Source organism: Pteropus vampyrus, unplaced genomic scaffold (assembly GCF_000151845.1).
Source record: "Pteropus vampyrus isolate Shadow unplaced genomic scaffold, Pvam_2.0 Scaffold23, whole genome shotgun sequence".
Taxonomy (NCBI): domain Eukaryota; kingdom Metazoa; phylum Chordata; class Mammalia; order Chiroptera; family Pteropodidae; genus Pteropus; species Pteropus vampyrus.
Window position 1 is genome coordinate 712,367 of NW_011888804.1, and position 15,175 is coordinate 727,541.

A 15,175-nucleotide genomic window follows, 5' to 3' on the forward strand; every position below is an offset into this window, starting at 1 on the left:
AAACCCTCCGATAGTTCCCCTCACTCAGGGTAAAAGCCAAGATGTGGCCTTAAAGATGTGGTGCTCCATTACTTCTCTGACTTCATCTTCTATCCTTCTCCCCCTCCTCCGATAAGCTCAAGACAGAAAAGCCACCTTGCTGTTCCCTGAATAAGCTGTTCAGTTCTTGCTTCAGTGTCTTCTGCCAGGAATCTTCTCCCAGGTTTCCAAAGGTCCCACTCCCTCATTTTCTTTAAGTCTTTGTTCAAATGCCACCTTTTCCGCAAAATCTTTCCTGGTCACTACCTAAATATTTCAAATTCCCTACCCAATAATTCTTATCTCCCCATTCTCTACTTACCAATATGTAACACATTTATTTCATTTGTCTTATTTTACTTATTTTGTTTGTCTCCCTTTCTAAAATATAACTTCCAGAGATCTTTTGTTTACTGCTTTATCCTCAGCATCTGAAACCACGTGTAGCATATGACATGCTCACAAGAAATAATCTGTTGAATGAATGAGCGAAAATATATTTGCCTCTAAATCATTTATTCTTCTTTATATGAGAAAGTTGATACTTTGACCTAACCTGTCTCAGGGAGAGAAGACACATAGAGCAGTTTGTGATTTTATATAAGGAATTTTAACTCAAGAACTTAAAATAGTTTTAAAGTTCATAAACATAAATATAATTCTGTAATGATCCTACTAAAGGACTTTCATATCTTTAAAATAATGCCTTATATGCATTTGTTTCAGGTATACAAGCATTGATGAAAGAAAAAAAATGTTCATACCTACAGTAAGTTTTGCAAACTCATTTGGAAAATTCTTCTCTAACCACTGTCTACATTTAGCAACATCAGGCATATATTCACAGTACTAGAAGGAAAAAAAAGAGCAAACTGAATCACAACAAAACATTTTCAGTCAACCAATACATTTCAATTTAAAATCATTTCCTACACTTGCTACATAAAAAATGATAAAACTAACTACTCCCACCTGACATCTTATCCACAAGATATCTGTATTCAACCAGGAAACGCCCCATAAGAAATTAGATATTAAAAAGAATTAGGCAGTTCCTTACTATAATAATTTATTTCCTCGCCATCAAACAGAATGGCCTTAGAAGAAGGAGCAAACAGACAAAAACGAGCATGTCTACTTCTTGCTCTCATTAATTTCATGACTTGCCCATAGAGCCTGGCTTAGAAGCTTAGTAACAGAAGTCTTATGCATAATTTCTGCTTTCTCTCCTCTGCTTAGTCATTAAATTTTGGCTTTAAGGTTATTCTTGTTTTATTAGCTGACTACTCTTGGGTTCCATACAAAAATCCAAACTGTATAGCAACATGCAAATGACATACACATATGACTCAAAGTCTAAAGAAAACAATTTAAAAAAACCATTGAATTATTCTAAACCACAGTTCTCTGTAAAAGGGCTGAAACTCTACTATCAAATGACAGAAAATAAAAAATAAGAAAACAAAGTTCTCGAGTTAGCTCTAAAATCAACGACCTCCAATGCGGAAGTTAAAAAAGAACTTTAAAACTTACCTCTGTTGGTAATGAACAGACTGGGGAAATGGAGAGAGAAAAAAAGTTTTTAAAAATTTAAATATATACACACAGCTCTCATCATAACTTTTAAATTTGACAAAATGCTTCTACCGTTTCTGTACTACCTTTCAGATGCTACCCAGCGTTTTTTTGTTTGTTTGTTTGTTTTTGTTTGTGAGGTAAAAGGCATGTGGTTAATAGAAGTATTACCTTGATTTTTTTTAATCTAAAAAAGAATGTCTCCTTGGGTTGATGGGACATCCGACTATAGTACCTTACATATCTTAGGGTTTTACCATAACCACTTCAGAGAGTCTGAAACTAAGATAAGGTGGGAACGATTCCCCATATGACAAAGCTTGAATGGAACTGATTATTATTTTTGACAGCTTTATCAAAACAGCCACTACTTCTTTTTACTCATAGTAACACATTTATAAACTTCAGTAGCATTTCTGCTACCATTTCCCTGCAGTATGCTTTTCCTTTCCTTTTTCATATTATGCTACATAAGATCATGAAATTGTAAAGCTAAAAGGCACGCTGGCTGATTCAATCTTGTCATTGTATAGCCCGCACAGCCTAAGGGACTAGAGGAACTCGAAGGCTTTCCCGATTTTAACTATAATTCTATTACTGGGTCAATTGCTTATTTTGTTTTTATTTTTAAGGTGAAGAATGGAGTAGTTCAATGTGCCCAACATCTTGAGGTTTGGGCGGGAGAGGTGGAATGGTACAGCATTACTAATAACAGCAATGACCATGTACTGGGCACCTATTATGTGCTGGGCACTTTGCTGTGCTCTTTATGTATTATTATGTTTAATCATTATGACCCTATGAGGGAAGAATTACCATATCTGTTCGATAAATTAAAAAATGAGACTCAGCACAGGTAACCCACATTAATCTATCTGGTCAGCGGAACGGGATCTGAACCCCGGTCTGTTTCTGAAGCTCAGGCCCTTAACCACTAAATGAGGTTTCACAACATATACAGGCAACGTAGCTATGTGCCAGCCAGATGACTGGCCTGCCTTCTGAACCCATCATCACTGTGTTATAGATGAAGCCCTAGAAAAGGTTAAATAGTTCATCTGATGACAAAGGTGGTATGTGGCTGAAGAAAACTGGAATCTAGCATCTCTTGATTTCAAGTTTAGAGTTCCTTCTGCTAAAACTCTCCCTGGCTAAACAGAGCTCTATAACCCTCACAGTTCAAGTTCAAATAGTAGGTACAGATATTCAGACATATTGTCAGTATGCAATTATAGGTTAAATACCATTCATTATAGCAAATATTAAAGCTATAAAACTGTATACCATTTTAAAATAATATTCAGTTCGGCAAAATTCTAATACAATGAAAATATTTGAACGATTCTTCTGAGTTCGCTGATATTTGCTTTTAAAATCAATTTGCCTCCACAGATTACTATTTGTAAACTATACTTTTCAACGCAAAGATCCAGCAGTCACCTTCAAACTTCACGTCACTAATTGTGGAACCTGACACTACGTCACACTGCTGATGTGATGCAGTATGAAGAACAGAGCATCATCATCCATGAAACCTTCTATGCTCAGTGCCCCTCAAAACTTCTATGTTGAAATCCCAGCGTCTAAAACGATGGCATTAGGAGGTGGAGCGGTTGGGAGTATATTCCATTTTTTCTTCTCAAAAGCCCTCGGTAGTAGGCTCTACTGTTATCCATTTTATAGATGAAGGAACTGGCCATGGTCACGCAGTGAGTAAATGGCTAAGGTATGACTCAAATTCAGATTGGCTTCAGAGTCTGAAGTCTCTAACCTGAAGATGAAATGTCTCCCCAGAAATGACCCCCATCCTAGCTGCCCTTGTTTCTCACTGTACTCCAACCAGCATTCTGCTCCAATCGGCTCTTCGTTTTTCCTCTCCCCTAAAGATAGCATATTAAATCTTGCCACCATACTGTTCTTATGAATTCTTTCACCTTTCCTTGCAAATCCTACCTATTACCTTATGTTTCTCGCTTCCTTGGAAACGTCCCTAGCTCCCTCTGAACAAAGACCGCTCCCTTTCCTGAACTCCAAATTCATAGTTACAGTATCATTTAATTTAGCATTTAATATTCCCTAAGTGCTTTCCTACAACTAGACCTTAAACTCCCTGAGGAAAGAGTAACCCTGCCCCGCTGCCTGGAATATCAATACAAACTAGGGAGGGAAATGAAAACAAACCATTCTCAAAAAGGTTAGGGACCTCTGGTCAACATAAATTATCACTGGGGTGGATTTTATATTTTAGTGCAGTTGTTCAAAAGCCACCTCAGCTGAGAGACATAAGCGATTCCACAGGATGGTTTTCATATACTGTATTTCACCAATTCTGTTTTTTTTTTTAAATTTTTATAACGATCTTATAGCATATCGATCTGACCATTTTTTCTTTCTTGGTGGATCCTAAAATAATGGTGTATCATAAAATAAGGATTCTTAGATTCGCTGAAACAGGGTACAAAGAAAAACAGCTCTTAATTACATCCGATAAACAAGAACAAACCATAGTAAACTAGCATACTTTTCTAATAGTAATAATTAGTTAGCACTTATTGTACTATGTTCTTGTGTTAGCTGCTGTACCAGAAGCTTAACGTGGATCATCTGACTTAAGATGCAATCATCGTCTTCATTTTTCAGACCTTAAGAAACAAACCTCTAACCCTTAGTGAAATTAGGTAACTTGCCCAAAGTCACATAGCTGGTAATGCTGGAGTCGGGATGCAAACCCTGGTCCATGATTCCAAAGTCAAGCAACATAACCAAGTAAGACCAATATCATAACAAAACTCAATCAGCCTTACGAAGTCACAGGGGTTGGGGGGGATTCTGTTAATCCACGTCTCCTCTTCACCAGTCTCTCACCCACCCACCCCCCCGCCTCGCCCCAAATTAAGGAGTCACCAAATGACAAAGACAGATGAAAAAGGGATTTCTAGGACCAAATGTGAAACTATTATCAAAATGCATAAAAATACAGTAAGTAAAAAGCCATTGTCTGCCTTCCAACACTTGCCTCCACAGTAAAGGACTCGGAGCGGGTAATCTGCATCTAACTTGGTATTGCTCCTCGGGTCGCCTTTGCAATCATGCCCACCGGATTCAGAAATGTCAGCAGCCATCTCACAAACCTGCAAGCAAGGAAAATAACACATCTTCACCGTTTCAGACCAGGAGTCCAGAGCAGCAGTGTTCAGGTGTAGTCTTGCCTCCTTCCACCTGAAATTCCCCCGCCCCAACTCTCTTTAATTTCTGTGTTAAGTGAAAGACACAAGCTGCCATTAGGATTCATAAAATATGAGCAATTCTGGGCACGCTAGTTACCAGATCTACAGGGAAGCAAGTGACAGTGAGACCATGAAGAACGTGGGGCGCGGGGCACTAGTGAAAGAGGAAGCAATGGGAAATAAGGATGGAGAGGACGGCTTAGAGACGGGGCTAAAGGTCTGGGGTGAGGTGGAAGGGATGCAAACTGCAGCAATAAACACCACGAAGCAGCTAGAAGAAAGCAGGCTGGAATGGGTGGGTCACCGAGGGTGCCAGAGGGCAGGGTGTGGGGGCAGCTAAAAGCCAAGGGAGGGACACTGAGGAGTCAGGAAAGGGGACGGGATGGGAAGGGGGCGGGAAGACCAGAGTCTGAGGAGAGAAAATGGGGCAGAAGAACCGGGAAGGAGCAGAATAGAAGAGCACTGAGGCGACAAGGACGGCCAGGTGGGAGGGGAGAGACCTGTGGCGAAGGGGCAATCCCGGGGACACCAGAGGGGCCCATGTGGGCGGGGAGGTGGAGAAGCCCGGCCCGGCCCCCTTCCGCCGGGGAGCACCTCAGCTTTCCCCACGCTCTCTACGAGCTTCTCGGAAGCGGGAGAAGCAAGAGGGGTCGTTACCCAGGCGGTCTCCGCCGCCACCTCCGCTCCCGCCACTACCGCCAGCTGAAGCTACACATGCAACTCCTCTCCTCCGGCCCGGGCCAACTGAGAGCCCGTCTGCCAGCCGCGGTCCCGCGAGACAATAAGCCTTTATCGCGAGATTCAGGCCGCCGCTGGGTGGCTGTCGCGAGAAGCCTGAAGGGCGAAGAGGAGTGGGGAGCATGCGCAGTTCGCTCGGGGCGGGGCCAGGCCGCCGAGAGGCTGACGGCCAGTAGGCGGTGCTCGTTGCCCGTGGGAGACGTTGGGTGGTTGGCGGTCCGCGAGCGGACGCGGAGGCCGGTTGGAAACGCGGAGATGTGCGTCGAAAGTCGCAGTGACTCCCTGTCCTGTCAAGTGAGCCCGGGCGGACGGAGCGCGTGCCGGATTCCGGCCTAACCTCGGTCTTGATGGCTAAGTGGGTCCTCCGCGGGGAGACTGCAGCTGGAAGAGGCGTTTGATTTCATTTCACCCCGTTCCCTGCATTGCCAGAATTATTCTTGAAAAGATAATATCAACGCTCTTTACAATTTTCTCATCGCCCACAATCTCACCACGCTCACAACTGTTTTCACCACCTTTCTCGTGTTTACCTGTCCCCGTATGTGATGCAAACTGGAATTAATCTGTCTGAATCTCAGGGTTCCCGTCGGGACACTGAAGCCTGGTAGACTCTGTAGTTCACTTAGCTTTGCTTCTATCCAGTTTTCACTTTGAGAAAAACCCTTCACGTCCATACTCAGCTTGAGTTCCATTTGTGAAATGGAAATAACATTTGCAGAGCTTTGAAGATTGAAGAAAGAGTAGGACAGACAAGAGCTCTGTAGATGGTAGAAGGTGTTCTTTTCTATTTTGCTTCATCCGCCACCTCCTTCCCTGATAACTTCATTCGCCATTGCCACCACCATCGCCCTTAACTTTTTTGCTCAGAACTTAACTTCATGTGTTCACGAAGCCATCGGCATACTCTTTTCCACCAGCCTCTGTGACCTCCACTCGGACATCTTTCTTAAAGAGGAGTCCCCCAAACTGCGAGAGAGTCACTAACTACATGACATTCGTGAAAGATCCTGTTCCCAAGCGTGTTTGATTCCAGTAATAGTAGCTTCCAATTCCAATAATAATAGCTTCCATTTACTGACACCCACCTCCCTGTATGTGCCAAGGACCTGCTCTTTGGGGAGATACAAAGTCAAGGTGGATTCATTCATTCCACAAAACGTCCTTGCTCCAGGCACTGTGCTAGACACTGGGGCTACAAAGAATGAAAGACAAAGTCCCTACTCTCACTAAATAGTCTTAGACACATTAGCTGATTTAATCCTTATAAAAACCCCCATTGAGTGGGCATTCGTGTCTCTAATTTCCAGATAGTAAAATTGAACCTTAAAGGTGGAAATGAATTCAGTTCGCATAGGCTTAAGATCACACAGCTAATAGCATATTTTATTTAAGATGTATATTTTTCACATTAATCTCATATCGTGATACATTGTAATGGATGGAGTCTCCGCATCGTGTCATAGTTTAATTGGCAGCATTTCTTTTTCCTAGTGGTGCACAGATTAAGGGTGCATCTTACAATCAATGTCACCTTAGATGTGAGGAAGTATGGGGAGGCGGCCAGCCCTGCATAGTGGACCCAATGTCTTCAGTTCTATTCCTCACCCTTTTCCTGCTCCGCTTTGTAGGGAAGGGGGAGCTGACAGCTGATTCCTATAGACTGTATTCCCAGGCTTCCTTGTTCCCAAGCTTCTAGCTGGGTTCGGCCAACGGCAACAGCTTTCTTCCCATCTTTTCCCCTCGCCCTCTTGAGCAGCATCTCTGGCAGCAGCTGTTTCTCTGTCTGCCATGGTCGGGGATCACAGCCTCCTCCCTGGATCTGGTCTCTAGCCTAGGGCTGCTGATGGCTTCTCGATGCTGCTAATGTCTGAGTTGCCTCGATCACCTCTGTTTAGTTTTTCAACAGTTCCATTCCCTGTATAAACAATCCCCTGAATGAAATGCTCCTCTGCTTTACATACTTAGATGGGATTCTGCTTTCTGGGTGGACTCTGCCTGATGCAGCTGGCATTCAAACCCAGATTTGTATTTCCTAGTGCCCTCCACAGCCTGTCAGCTCTCAGGTGCTAAAAAGAGGAACAACATATTAAATAAAGAAACATTGTGGTGGTTTCTCACCAGGAAGCCACAGGCTTTGAAAGGCAGTGGGATTATTGCAAAGGATACAGAATCCTCGTACGCATTAAGCATTGTCAGGAAATGGACTAGGTATCTTTCAGACTTAAGTATTACTATTTTCTAGTGTAAGTCACAGTTTTGTTCCAACGAATGTCCAAAAGTTGAATCTCTTTGGCCTGACTCCAGTCGTGTCCATCCCTAAATCAATCACCATAACTAGACAAGCCCTGAGTTGAGTGTCCACCTTTGGAGCTGGGTTTGGAGAGTGGGGATCAGGTATATCCCGAAGGAGACTTGAGGCACTATGACCAGAAGAGGGAGTGATGGTGACGTGTCAAAACCAGTAGACATCCACGGCCATCCTCATACTCACGTGAGCTAAAAATTATTGAATAATCTACTGTCTTTGACATATCAAGTGGGTGTACAGGTGAGGCAGACTTCCTTCCTAACAATCCTATTTCACTTGAGATAGGATGAGTCTAGTTTAAGATACTGAATTTCCCAGCATCCCTTTTGTCTGGACGAGCTGCAGTTATTACTGTTGACAGCTTTTTCATCTACTTGTAAATGAATTTCAGCACTCCTGATTGCCCATGTATGCATGTATAATTGCCTATGTGTGTGTGTTCTAAAGTTCTCCTTTGAATTGGTTTTAACATCGTATTGATTCCCGTATTAATTCATGAGTGAAATAAAATCTTCGACATGTTTATTTTATAATTAAATAAGAGTCATGTTTTTATTCTTTTAAAACTTTATCATTTAACACTTCTCACATAAAGAGGTGAGGCATCACATAAAAAAAAAAAAAAAAAAAAGCCTTGCCCTCTCTCCCTTCTTTTTGACCAAGTCGTGTATACAGCCTGGAGGGACCACAGCCATCTTGCAACAGGAGTCACTAGCCTGAGAATAGAGATGCATTTGCTAAGGATGGAGGCTGGAAAATGTATAAATAGCCTGTGTTCCTGATAGCATTGTTGAGTCACCATATCAGCTCTTGACTGCCTCCTTCCCAGGGCTTCCTATTGTGAAAGACAAACACCCTCCCCCCCCATCTGTTTAAACAATACAGTAGGGTTTTCTATTATACTACAGAATGCATTCCTAAATCATACTATAAGAAAGTCAGATGTTTTGTTCAACACAGAAGGGAAACCTGTGGTCAAGCAAAGCATGCCTGAAGGAAGGGGATGATGGTGAGACCGAACTAAAGGATGATGAGGAAGTGATGTGGCAAGACCAGTCATTCAGGGGAGGCATGGATGATGGGGCATTCTGACGCTCGCTTTCTGAGAAGCCGTCTAGCAAAGAGAATGAACGCATTTCCATGGCTCTTTGAATTAGAAGCGACTTCTTACCACATGTGACACCTTGTCATAACGTGATCTATTTTCTCAAGAGATCATGGGGTTATTTTCTTTCCTGCTCTTGAGGCTGGGTTGGCCCTCCAGCCAGACATTTCCTTTCATCTGGCCCTTTCCGGGGAATTTTCAAAGTAATCCCTTGGGGTGGAGCGGATATTTGTTGGTTGCCTTTCTAGCATCTCCTCTCTGTAACAGGTCCATTTTGGTTTGGAGGTGTCCACCTCTCTACCCGTGGGGTCTGACTGGGCCTTCATGACCCCGAGTCCAGAGGTGGAGCCCGTGACCCAGGTCTAACGCAATCAGCAGTGTCCTGCTGGCAACAGCGACGGCCTAACTCCAGGATACATCGCTCAGAGTGAATCCCAGCACACTCCTGAGGGAGCACTTAGGAAAGAGGCTCCCTGTCTCTCCCTGGACTTGAGCCTCAGAGGCTGCCCAGCAGAGGTGCTGACGGCCGTCTTGCCACTATGTCTCTGTGAAGGTGGTGCACGTCTGATTCCGGCACATCCGACGTCAGTTCTAACCCTGGAAAAGTCAACAAATTTCCATTTTTGCTTAAGCTAGTTTGGAGTGTCACTTTCAAATTAGTTCTGATGGACACAAAGGGTTAAGGCAGCCCTGACGAGCGTTTATTAAAACCTGTTTCCCAACATTTTTTCTCCCCATTATGATACACACAACGGATGTTATGCCCTTACAAAGCACAGCTCATAAATGTACATTTTGAAGAAACCCCAAAATGACTGCAAAGACGTAAGGCATCATAATAACTTATAAATTTCCCAACTTACTACATAATACGTATGTAAGGTAGGTTGCTATGAACTATGGCAGATTAAATGGGCTGTCATTGAATTCCTTTCTCTCCTACTCAAGAAGGTGTTTGAGAATTCTTAGGATAAGGCCTGGCCCAAAGAGAAACACCGTAGGACTAACCTTCAATCGATCTCATGTGTTTAAGTAAATAATACTTTCATATTATCAATAAATTATCAGACACGGGCCCTACATAAAACTGAAAACAACACAAAAGTGGATGGAGACACCCAGGAATGAGAACCACTCAGTGAAAAGGGCTCCATTTATTCCCAAGTTATATGAGCTACCTTCAAAACGAATACATTTTTCATCTTTTGGCTCTGCGCTAAATTGAAAATATTCATTCTTTTCCTTCTGCGAAGAGAGTTTTTGTCACTTCTTTTCTCTTGAAAGGATGAAGATCCTTCAAGACTTGCTCTCCCAAGAGAAAGATGGCACAAATCCACAGGAGTGGATCCCAGTTTCAGGCATGGCTGGATCCTAGAGATAAAATAACATACGCCAGACTCTCTCACAGAGCATGATAAAGCACGTGTGCAAAGTGCTTACGCCTGGTAGTTCTGGGTGAATGTATGGGACTAATTTTGTACTATTCTTGCAGCTGTTCTGTAAGTTTGAAGTTATTTCAAATTTAAAAGTATTTTTTTAGAAAGGGAACTATCTCTTTTCACCTCTTGGATTCTTCTCTATGCTTTCTTCATATTCCTCAAATACTGAGGTTATTTTCTATGAGTTTAGGAACCCCAGAAAAAAGAGAGATGATCTTTTCTGATGGTTGGGAAACAATGCTAGCAAACGACTCAGGTTCGTATGTATCTGCCATAGACTGAATGTTTCTGCTCTCCTCCCCCATTTCATATGTTGAAATCCTGCCCCTCAGTGTGATGGCATTAGGAGGTGGCACCTTTGTGGAGTGATTAGTAGGGTTAGTGTCCTTATAAAAGAGACCCCAGAGAGCGCCCTTCCCCCTTCTGCCATGTGAGGACACAATGAGCAGACAGCAGGCAGGAAGCAGGTTCTCACCAGACAAACTGCCAGCACCTTGATCTTGGACTTCTAGGCCTCCAGAACTGTGAGAAATAAACCTCTGTTAGAGCAGCTCAAATGGGCTAAAACAGTGAATCGTTAGCCTCTGAGTCCTACACCTACCTCTGAGCCAATCACAATGGTTGCAGGAATGAGATGCTCTGATTTGCCAGGCTGGATCACATGCCCATTCCCAGAGCCAGGGGATGGAGATAAATTCTCTCAAACCTCAAAGATGGTCAAACTCCAGGGATGGATGAGTCGCCAAAGAAAAGCAGGGTATTAATGCCAAAAGGAGGGCACCTGGATGCTGGGAGGACAAAAGCAGTGTATAACCACCCCGTCGCTGGAGCTCTCGATCCCAGAAGCTCTGTTTAAAGGAAGAAGGACCAGGGGACTGAGATGCTAAGGAGGGAGCAGGCGTGACAGAGGGTCATGAAAACTAACCCGTTCAGCTTCTTCAAAAAGCAGATGTTTAATAAGATCGTTTGCTCTTCCTGCAACACAGGACCAACAGGGGACACAACCAATTCTGCGACGAGAGGCCCTGAAATATTCACTATAGAGGAGAATGAATTTACAAAGAATGATACAATGTTATCATGACGGAGCAGGCCCTTCGCTAAGTTCGTGGTGAAACCCATCCTTGCCTAGTCAAATGCCCAATGTCCCCTATCTCCAGACCCTGACGATCGCTGATCTCCTTCCCGTCTCTATGATTTACCTATTGTAGATGTTTCATTTAGATAGAATCCTATAATATGTTGCCTTTGGTTACCTTTGACTTCTTTCACTGGGGATGTTTTCAAGGTTCACATACCTTGTAGCATGTGTCAGTACTTCATCCCTTTTCACAATTTATCTATTTATCCTTTGATGAACATTTGGGTTGTTCATCAACCCAAGCAAAGTTTACTACACAAACTTTGGTGTGTTTCGTGGTTTTGTTTTTGTTTGTTTGTTTACTTAACGATATACCTTGGACATCTTTCTCTATCAGTATGCATAACTCAGTCTCACTCTCTATGGACAGCAGAGATGCTTAGAACAGGGCCTGGGCCAAAGGGGGTGTCATACAAGTGAATGCTGTTATTCTTTTAATAAGTAGATAATACTCTATTGAATGGAATCCCTATCATTTATTTATCTCATTCCCCACTGGTAAAGATTTAAGTCGTTTTCAATGTTAATTTTCTATTATGGAAAATATATATAAGTAGGAAGAATAGAACAATGAATGTCCATGTTTCTACAATCCAAACTATCACAATCAAAACTCTTGGCCTCTCTCTTCTTTATTTCTGCCCATCTCTCCTGTGGGACTAATTTGAATCACATCTCAAATATCATATAATTCCACCTACACATATTTCAGGATTTATTTCTAAAATACAAGGAGTCTTTCTTTAAACATCACCAAAACACCGTTATCGCTCTACAATAATTGGCAACAATTCCTTTATTTCTTTACTTTGCTAATCAGTATTCGAATTTCCCCAAACATCTCATACTCTTTAACAGTTGGAGTTGTTTGAGTCAGAGTACAAACAATTGGTTAATATATCTCTTAAATCTCTTTGAATCTATAGTTTCTCCCTGTCTTTTTAAATTTTTCTTGCATTTTATATGTAGGGAAAAAAACCACTGTTAGCAATTCTTAAGACTCATTTTAAAATGGCAAGGAACTTCCTGATCAGAGCATGTGTCAGTTCAGGTGACCCCTCATCACACTGTGAAGCAACCCCCTTCGCTCCCCTTAACCTCTGGGCCCCCAGCTTTCTCCTGGACTGCAGCCCTACCGAGCAGAAACAAACAAAAAATACGGTAAATCCCTTAGACCTTAAATGCAGTCAGTAATTCTTCCTCCCTTCCAGAGAAAGCATTTTGAAATAGAGAAAGGAACTCTAGGGTTCAAACACTGATGTTGAAAAAAACTGCTACCCCAGAAAAGATATGTCCACATCATTACCCACCAAAACTGCAGATATGACCTTATTTGGAAAAAGAGTCTTTGCAGATGTAATTAAGACAATGATCCTGAGATGAGATCATTCTAGATTCTCTGGGCCCTAAATCCAATGACAAGTGACACACAGAAAGGAGGCCATGTGACCACAAAGGCAGAGATTGGAGTGATGTGGCCACAAGCAAAGGACTCCAGCAGCCACCAGAAGCTGGAAGAGGCAGGGACAAGTTCTCCTCTGGAACCTCTGGTGGGACCACAACCTGCTGACGCCTTCATTTCAGACCTCTAGTTTCCAAAACTGTGAGAGAATAAACTGTTGTTTCCAGCCACCAAGCATATGGCAGTTTGTTACAGTGACCACAGGAAGCTATTACTCAGGCTCCTGGCCAGGAAAGGCATTATGGGGAAGTACAGCCCTTGGACTTCTACCTGTGAAATAATAAGAAATATATATATGTCGGTCTCTGTCCTTGGTTTCTGACACAGAGCTCCTAAATCCCTTGGAATTCCCTGGAACACCTTTTGTCCTAATGAGGCAACTCTTGGGGGGCTCCTGGATGGGGGCCGGTCACCGGAAAGACCAAGTCACGATTAGAAGCTTGGCATTTTCAGCCTCACGCCCATTCTCCAGAGAGGAGAGAGCGGCTGGAAATGGAGTTAATGATGGAACGTGCCCAGGTGATGAAGCCTCCATAAAAATCCCCAAAGTATGGGGTTTAGAGTTTCTGGGTTCATGAACACACCATGGACGGGAAGGGTGACACACGCTCCAACCCCATGGGGACAAGAGGCTCCTGCAGATGGGACCCTTTCTGAACTCACCCGGTGTGCCTCTTCATCTAGCTGTTCATCTGTATCCTTGATCACATCCTTTATTACGTCATAAACTGATAAACATGGCGTTCCCCCAAGTTCTGTGAGCTGTTCTAACCTATGATGGAATCCGAGGAGGGGGTCATGGGAACCTCGAATTGTAGCCAAGTCAAACAGAAGCCGTGGGTAACCTGGTGACCCACAACTCGCAGCTGGCATCTGACATGGGCGCTGTCTCATGGGACCAAATGCTTGACCGATGGGGTCGGCACTAACTTTGGTTAGTGCCAGAATTGAACTGAATTGCGGATCACCCAGATGGTGTCACAGAGAACCGCTTGGGGTAGAAAAAACATCCTACCCATCTGGCATCAGGAGCGTCGTGAGTGTGGCAGTGGTGCAGGAATAAAGGAGAAACACACAGGGGTGTGTCTTTTCAACACGCTACCACAGACAGTTCCTCCTCCTGTCACCTGCTAGGCAGCCCCCACAGCCATGTCCACTTCCTGCCCTTGTCACGTACCAAGGGATATGCTATCTTACAGGACATCGGAGGAGGTGGCACGGCAAGGCCCCGCACCGTGCCAGATAAGCCTGGCCAGTGTATCGGCGAGTTCTCTTTCAACCCGCCCTTCCTGATCTCCTCACAGCCAGGAGAATAAATAAATTGCAAAGGTCTGGGACCATCTCTTCACTAGTTCATTCATGTACTCAAGATGTACCTACCGAGTGTGCCCTTGATGCCAGGCATTGGGCTATGTTCTGGGCGTGCAAAGCTAAATCAGACCTAAGCTGGCTTTTGTAGAGATGGGGGAGGACACACGAGTAAACCATTACACTACTTTGTGGTGAGCATGTAGGTGGCAGAAATGGTGCAGATCAGACAGGGAGATTCCCAGAAGGCTTGGGGTTTAGAGGAAGACGTATCCTAGGCTTCCTATATGGTAGCCACAACCCACATGTGGCTTTTAAATTTTAAATTAACAAATTAAATAATATTAAAAACTCAGTTCTCACTGGCCCCATTTCAAGCACCCAAAAGCTACATGTGGATTACCTAGAACATTTCCATCATCGTAGAAGGTTCTGTTGCAAGATGCCGACCCAGGCCGAGGCCGACAAAAGAGGAGTTATCCTTATCCAGGAGTAGGAGGGGAAAAAAGTGTGTCCCCAGCAGTCCCTATAAGACAGTCTTCGGATACTAAACACAGTTATGGCTCACGTTGGAGTCGCTGAAGCCAGTTCCTGTACCGCTTTGTCAACTATCTTGGTTCCCGGCGCCCTCTCTTCCCGCTGAGGACAACGAGGAGCCACCGGAGCATCTGACCAGATGAGCAGCATCGTCCGATTTGAGTTTTGGAAACGGGTTGGAGGAAGGAGCAGGAAGACCAATCAGGAGGCAGGCGCATTTCTCCAGAACCGTGGACCAGCCAGAGTGGTAGCAGTGCGGGCGGAGAGATTTAGGGCACATGACCAGCAGAGTGGGGACTGCAGCGAGTGAGGGAGAA

General features: G+C 43.7%; 1 protein-coding gene across 2 annotated transcripts in view; it reads right to left on the reverse strand.

The window, feature by feature from the left end:
* Positions 1-5,626, reverse strand: part of DENR (density regulated re-initiation and release factor) — a 10,934-nt gene extending 5,308 nt beyond the window's left edge. Inside the window, exons 1-4 of one of the 2 annotated variants that reach the window (XM_011355736.2) lie at positions 5,478-5,626; positions 4,610-4,724; positions 1,552-1,571; positions 783-867 (exon numbers count right to left, since the gene is read on the reverse strand). In XM_011355736.2, coding sequence (XP_011354038.1) covers positions 783-867; positions 1,552-1,571; positions 4,610-4,715 — 211 coding nt within the window. In that variant the 5' untranslated portion in view covers positions 4,716-4,724; positions 5,478-5,626. Of the gene's footprint in view, positions 1-782; positions 868-1,551; positions 1,572-4,609; positions 4,725-5,414 lie in introns of both variants that reach the window. The other variant, XM_011355734.2, reaches the window with a different exon arrangement.
* Positions 5,627-15,175: the final 9,549 nt, after the last annotated feature.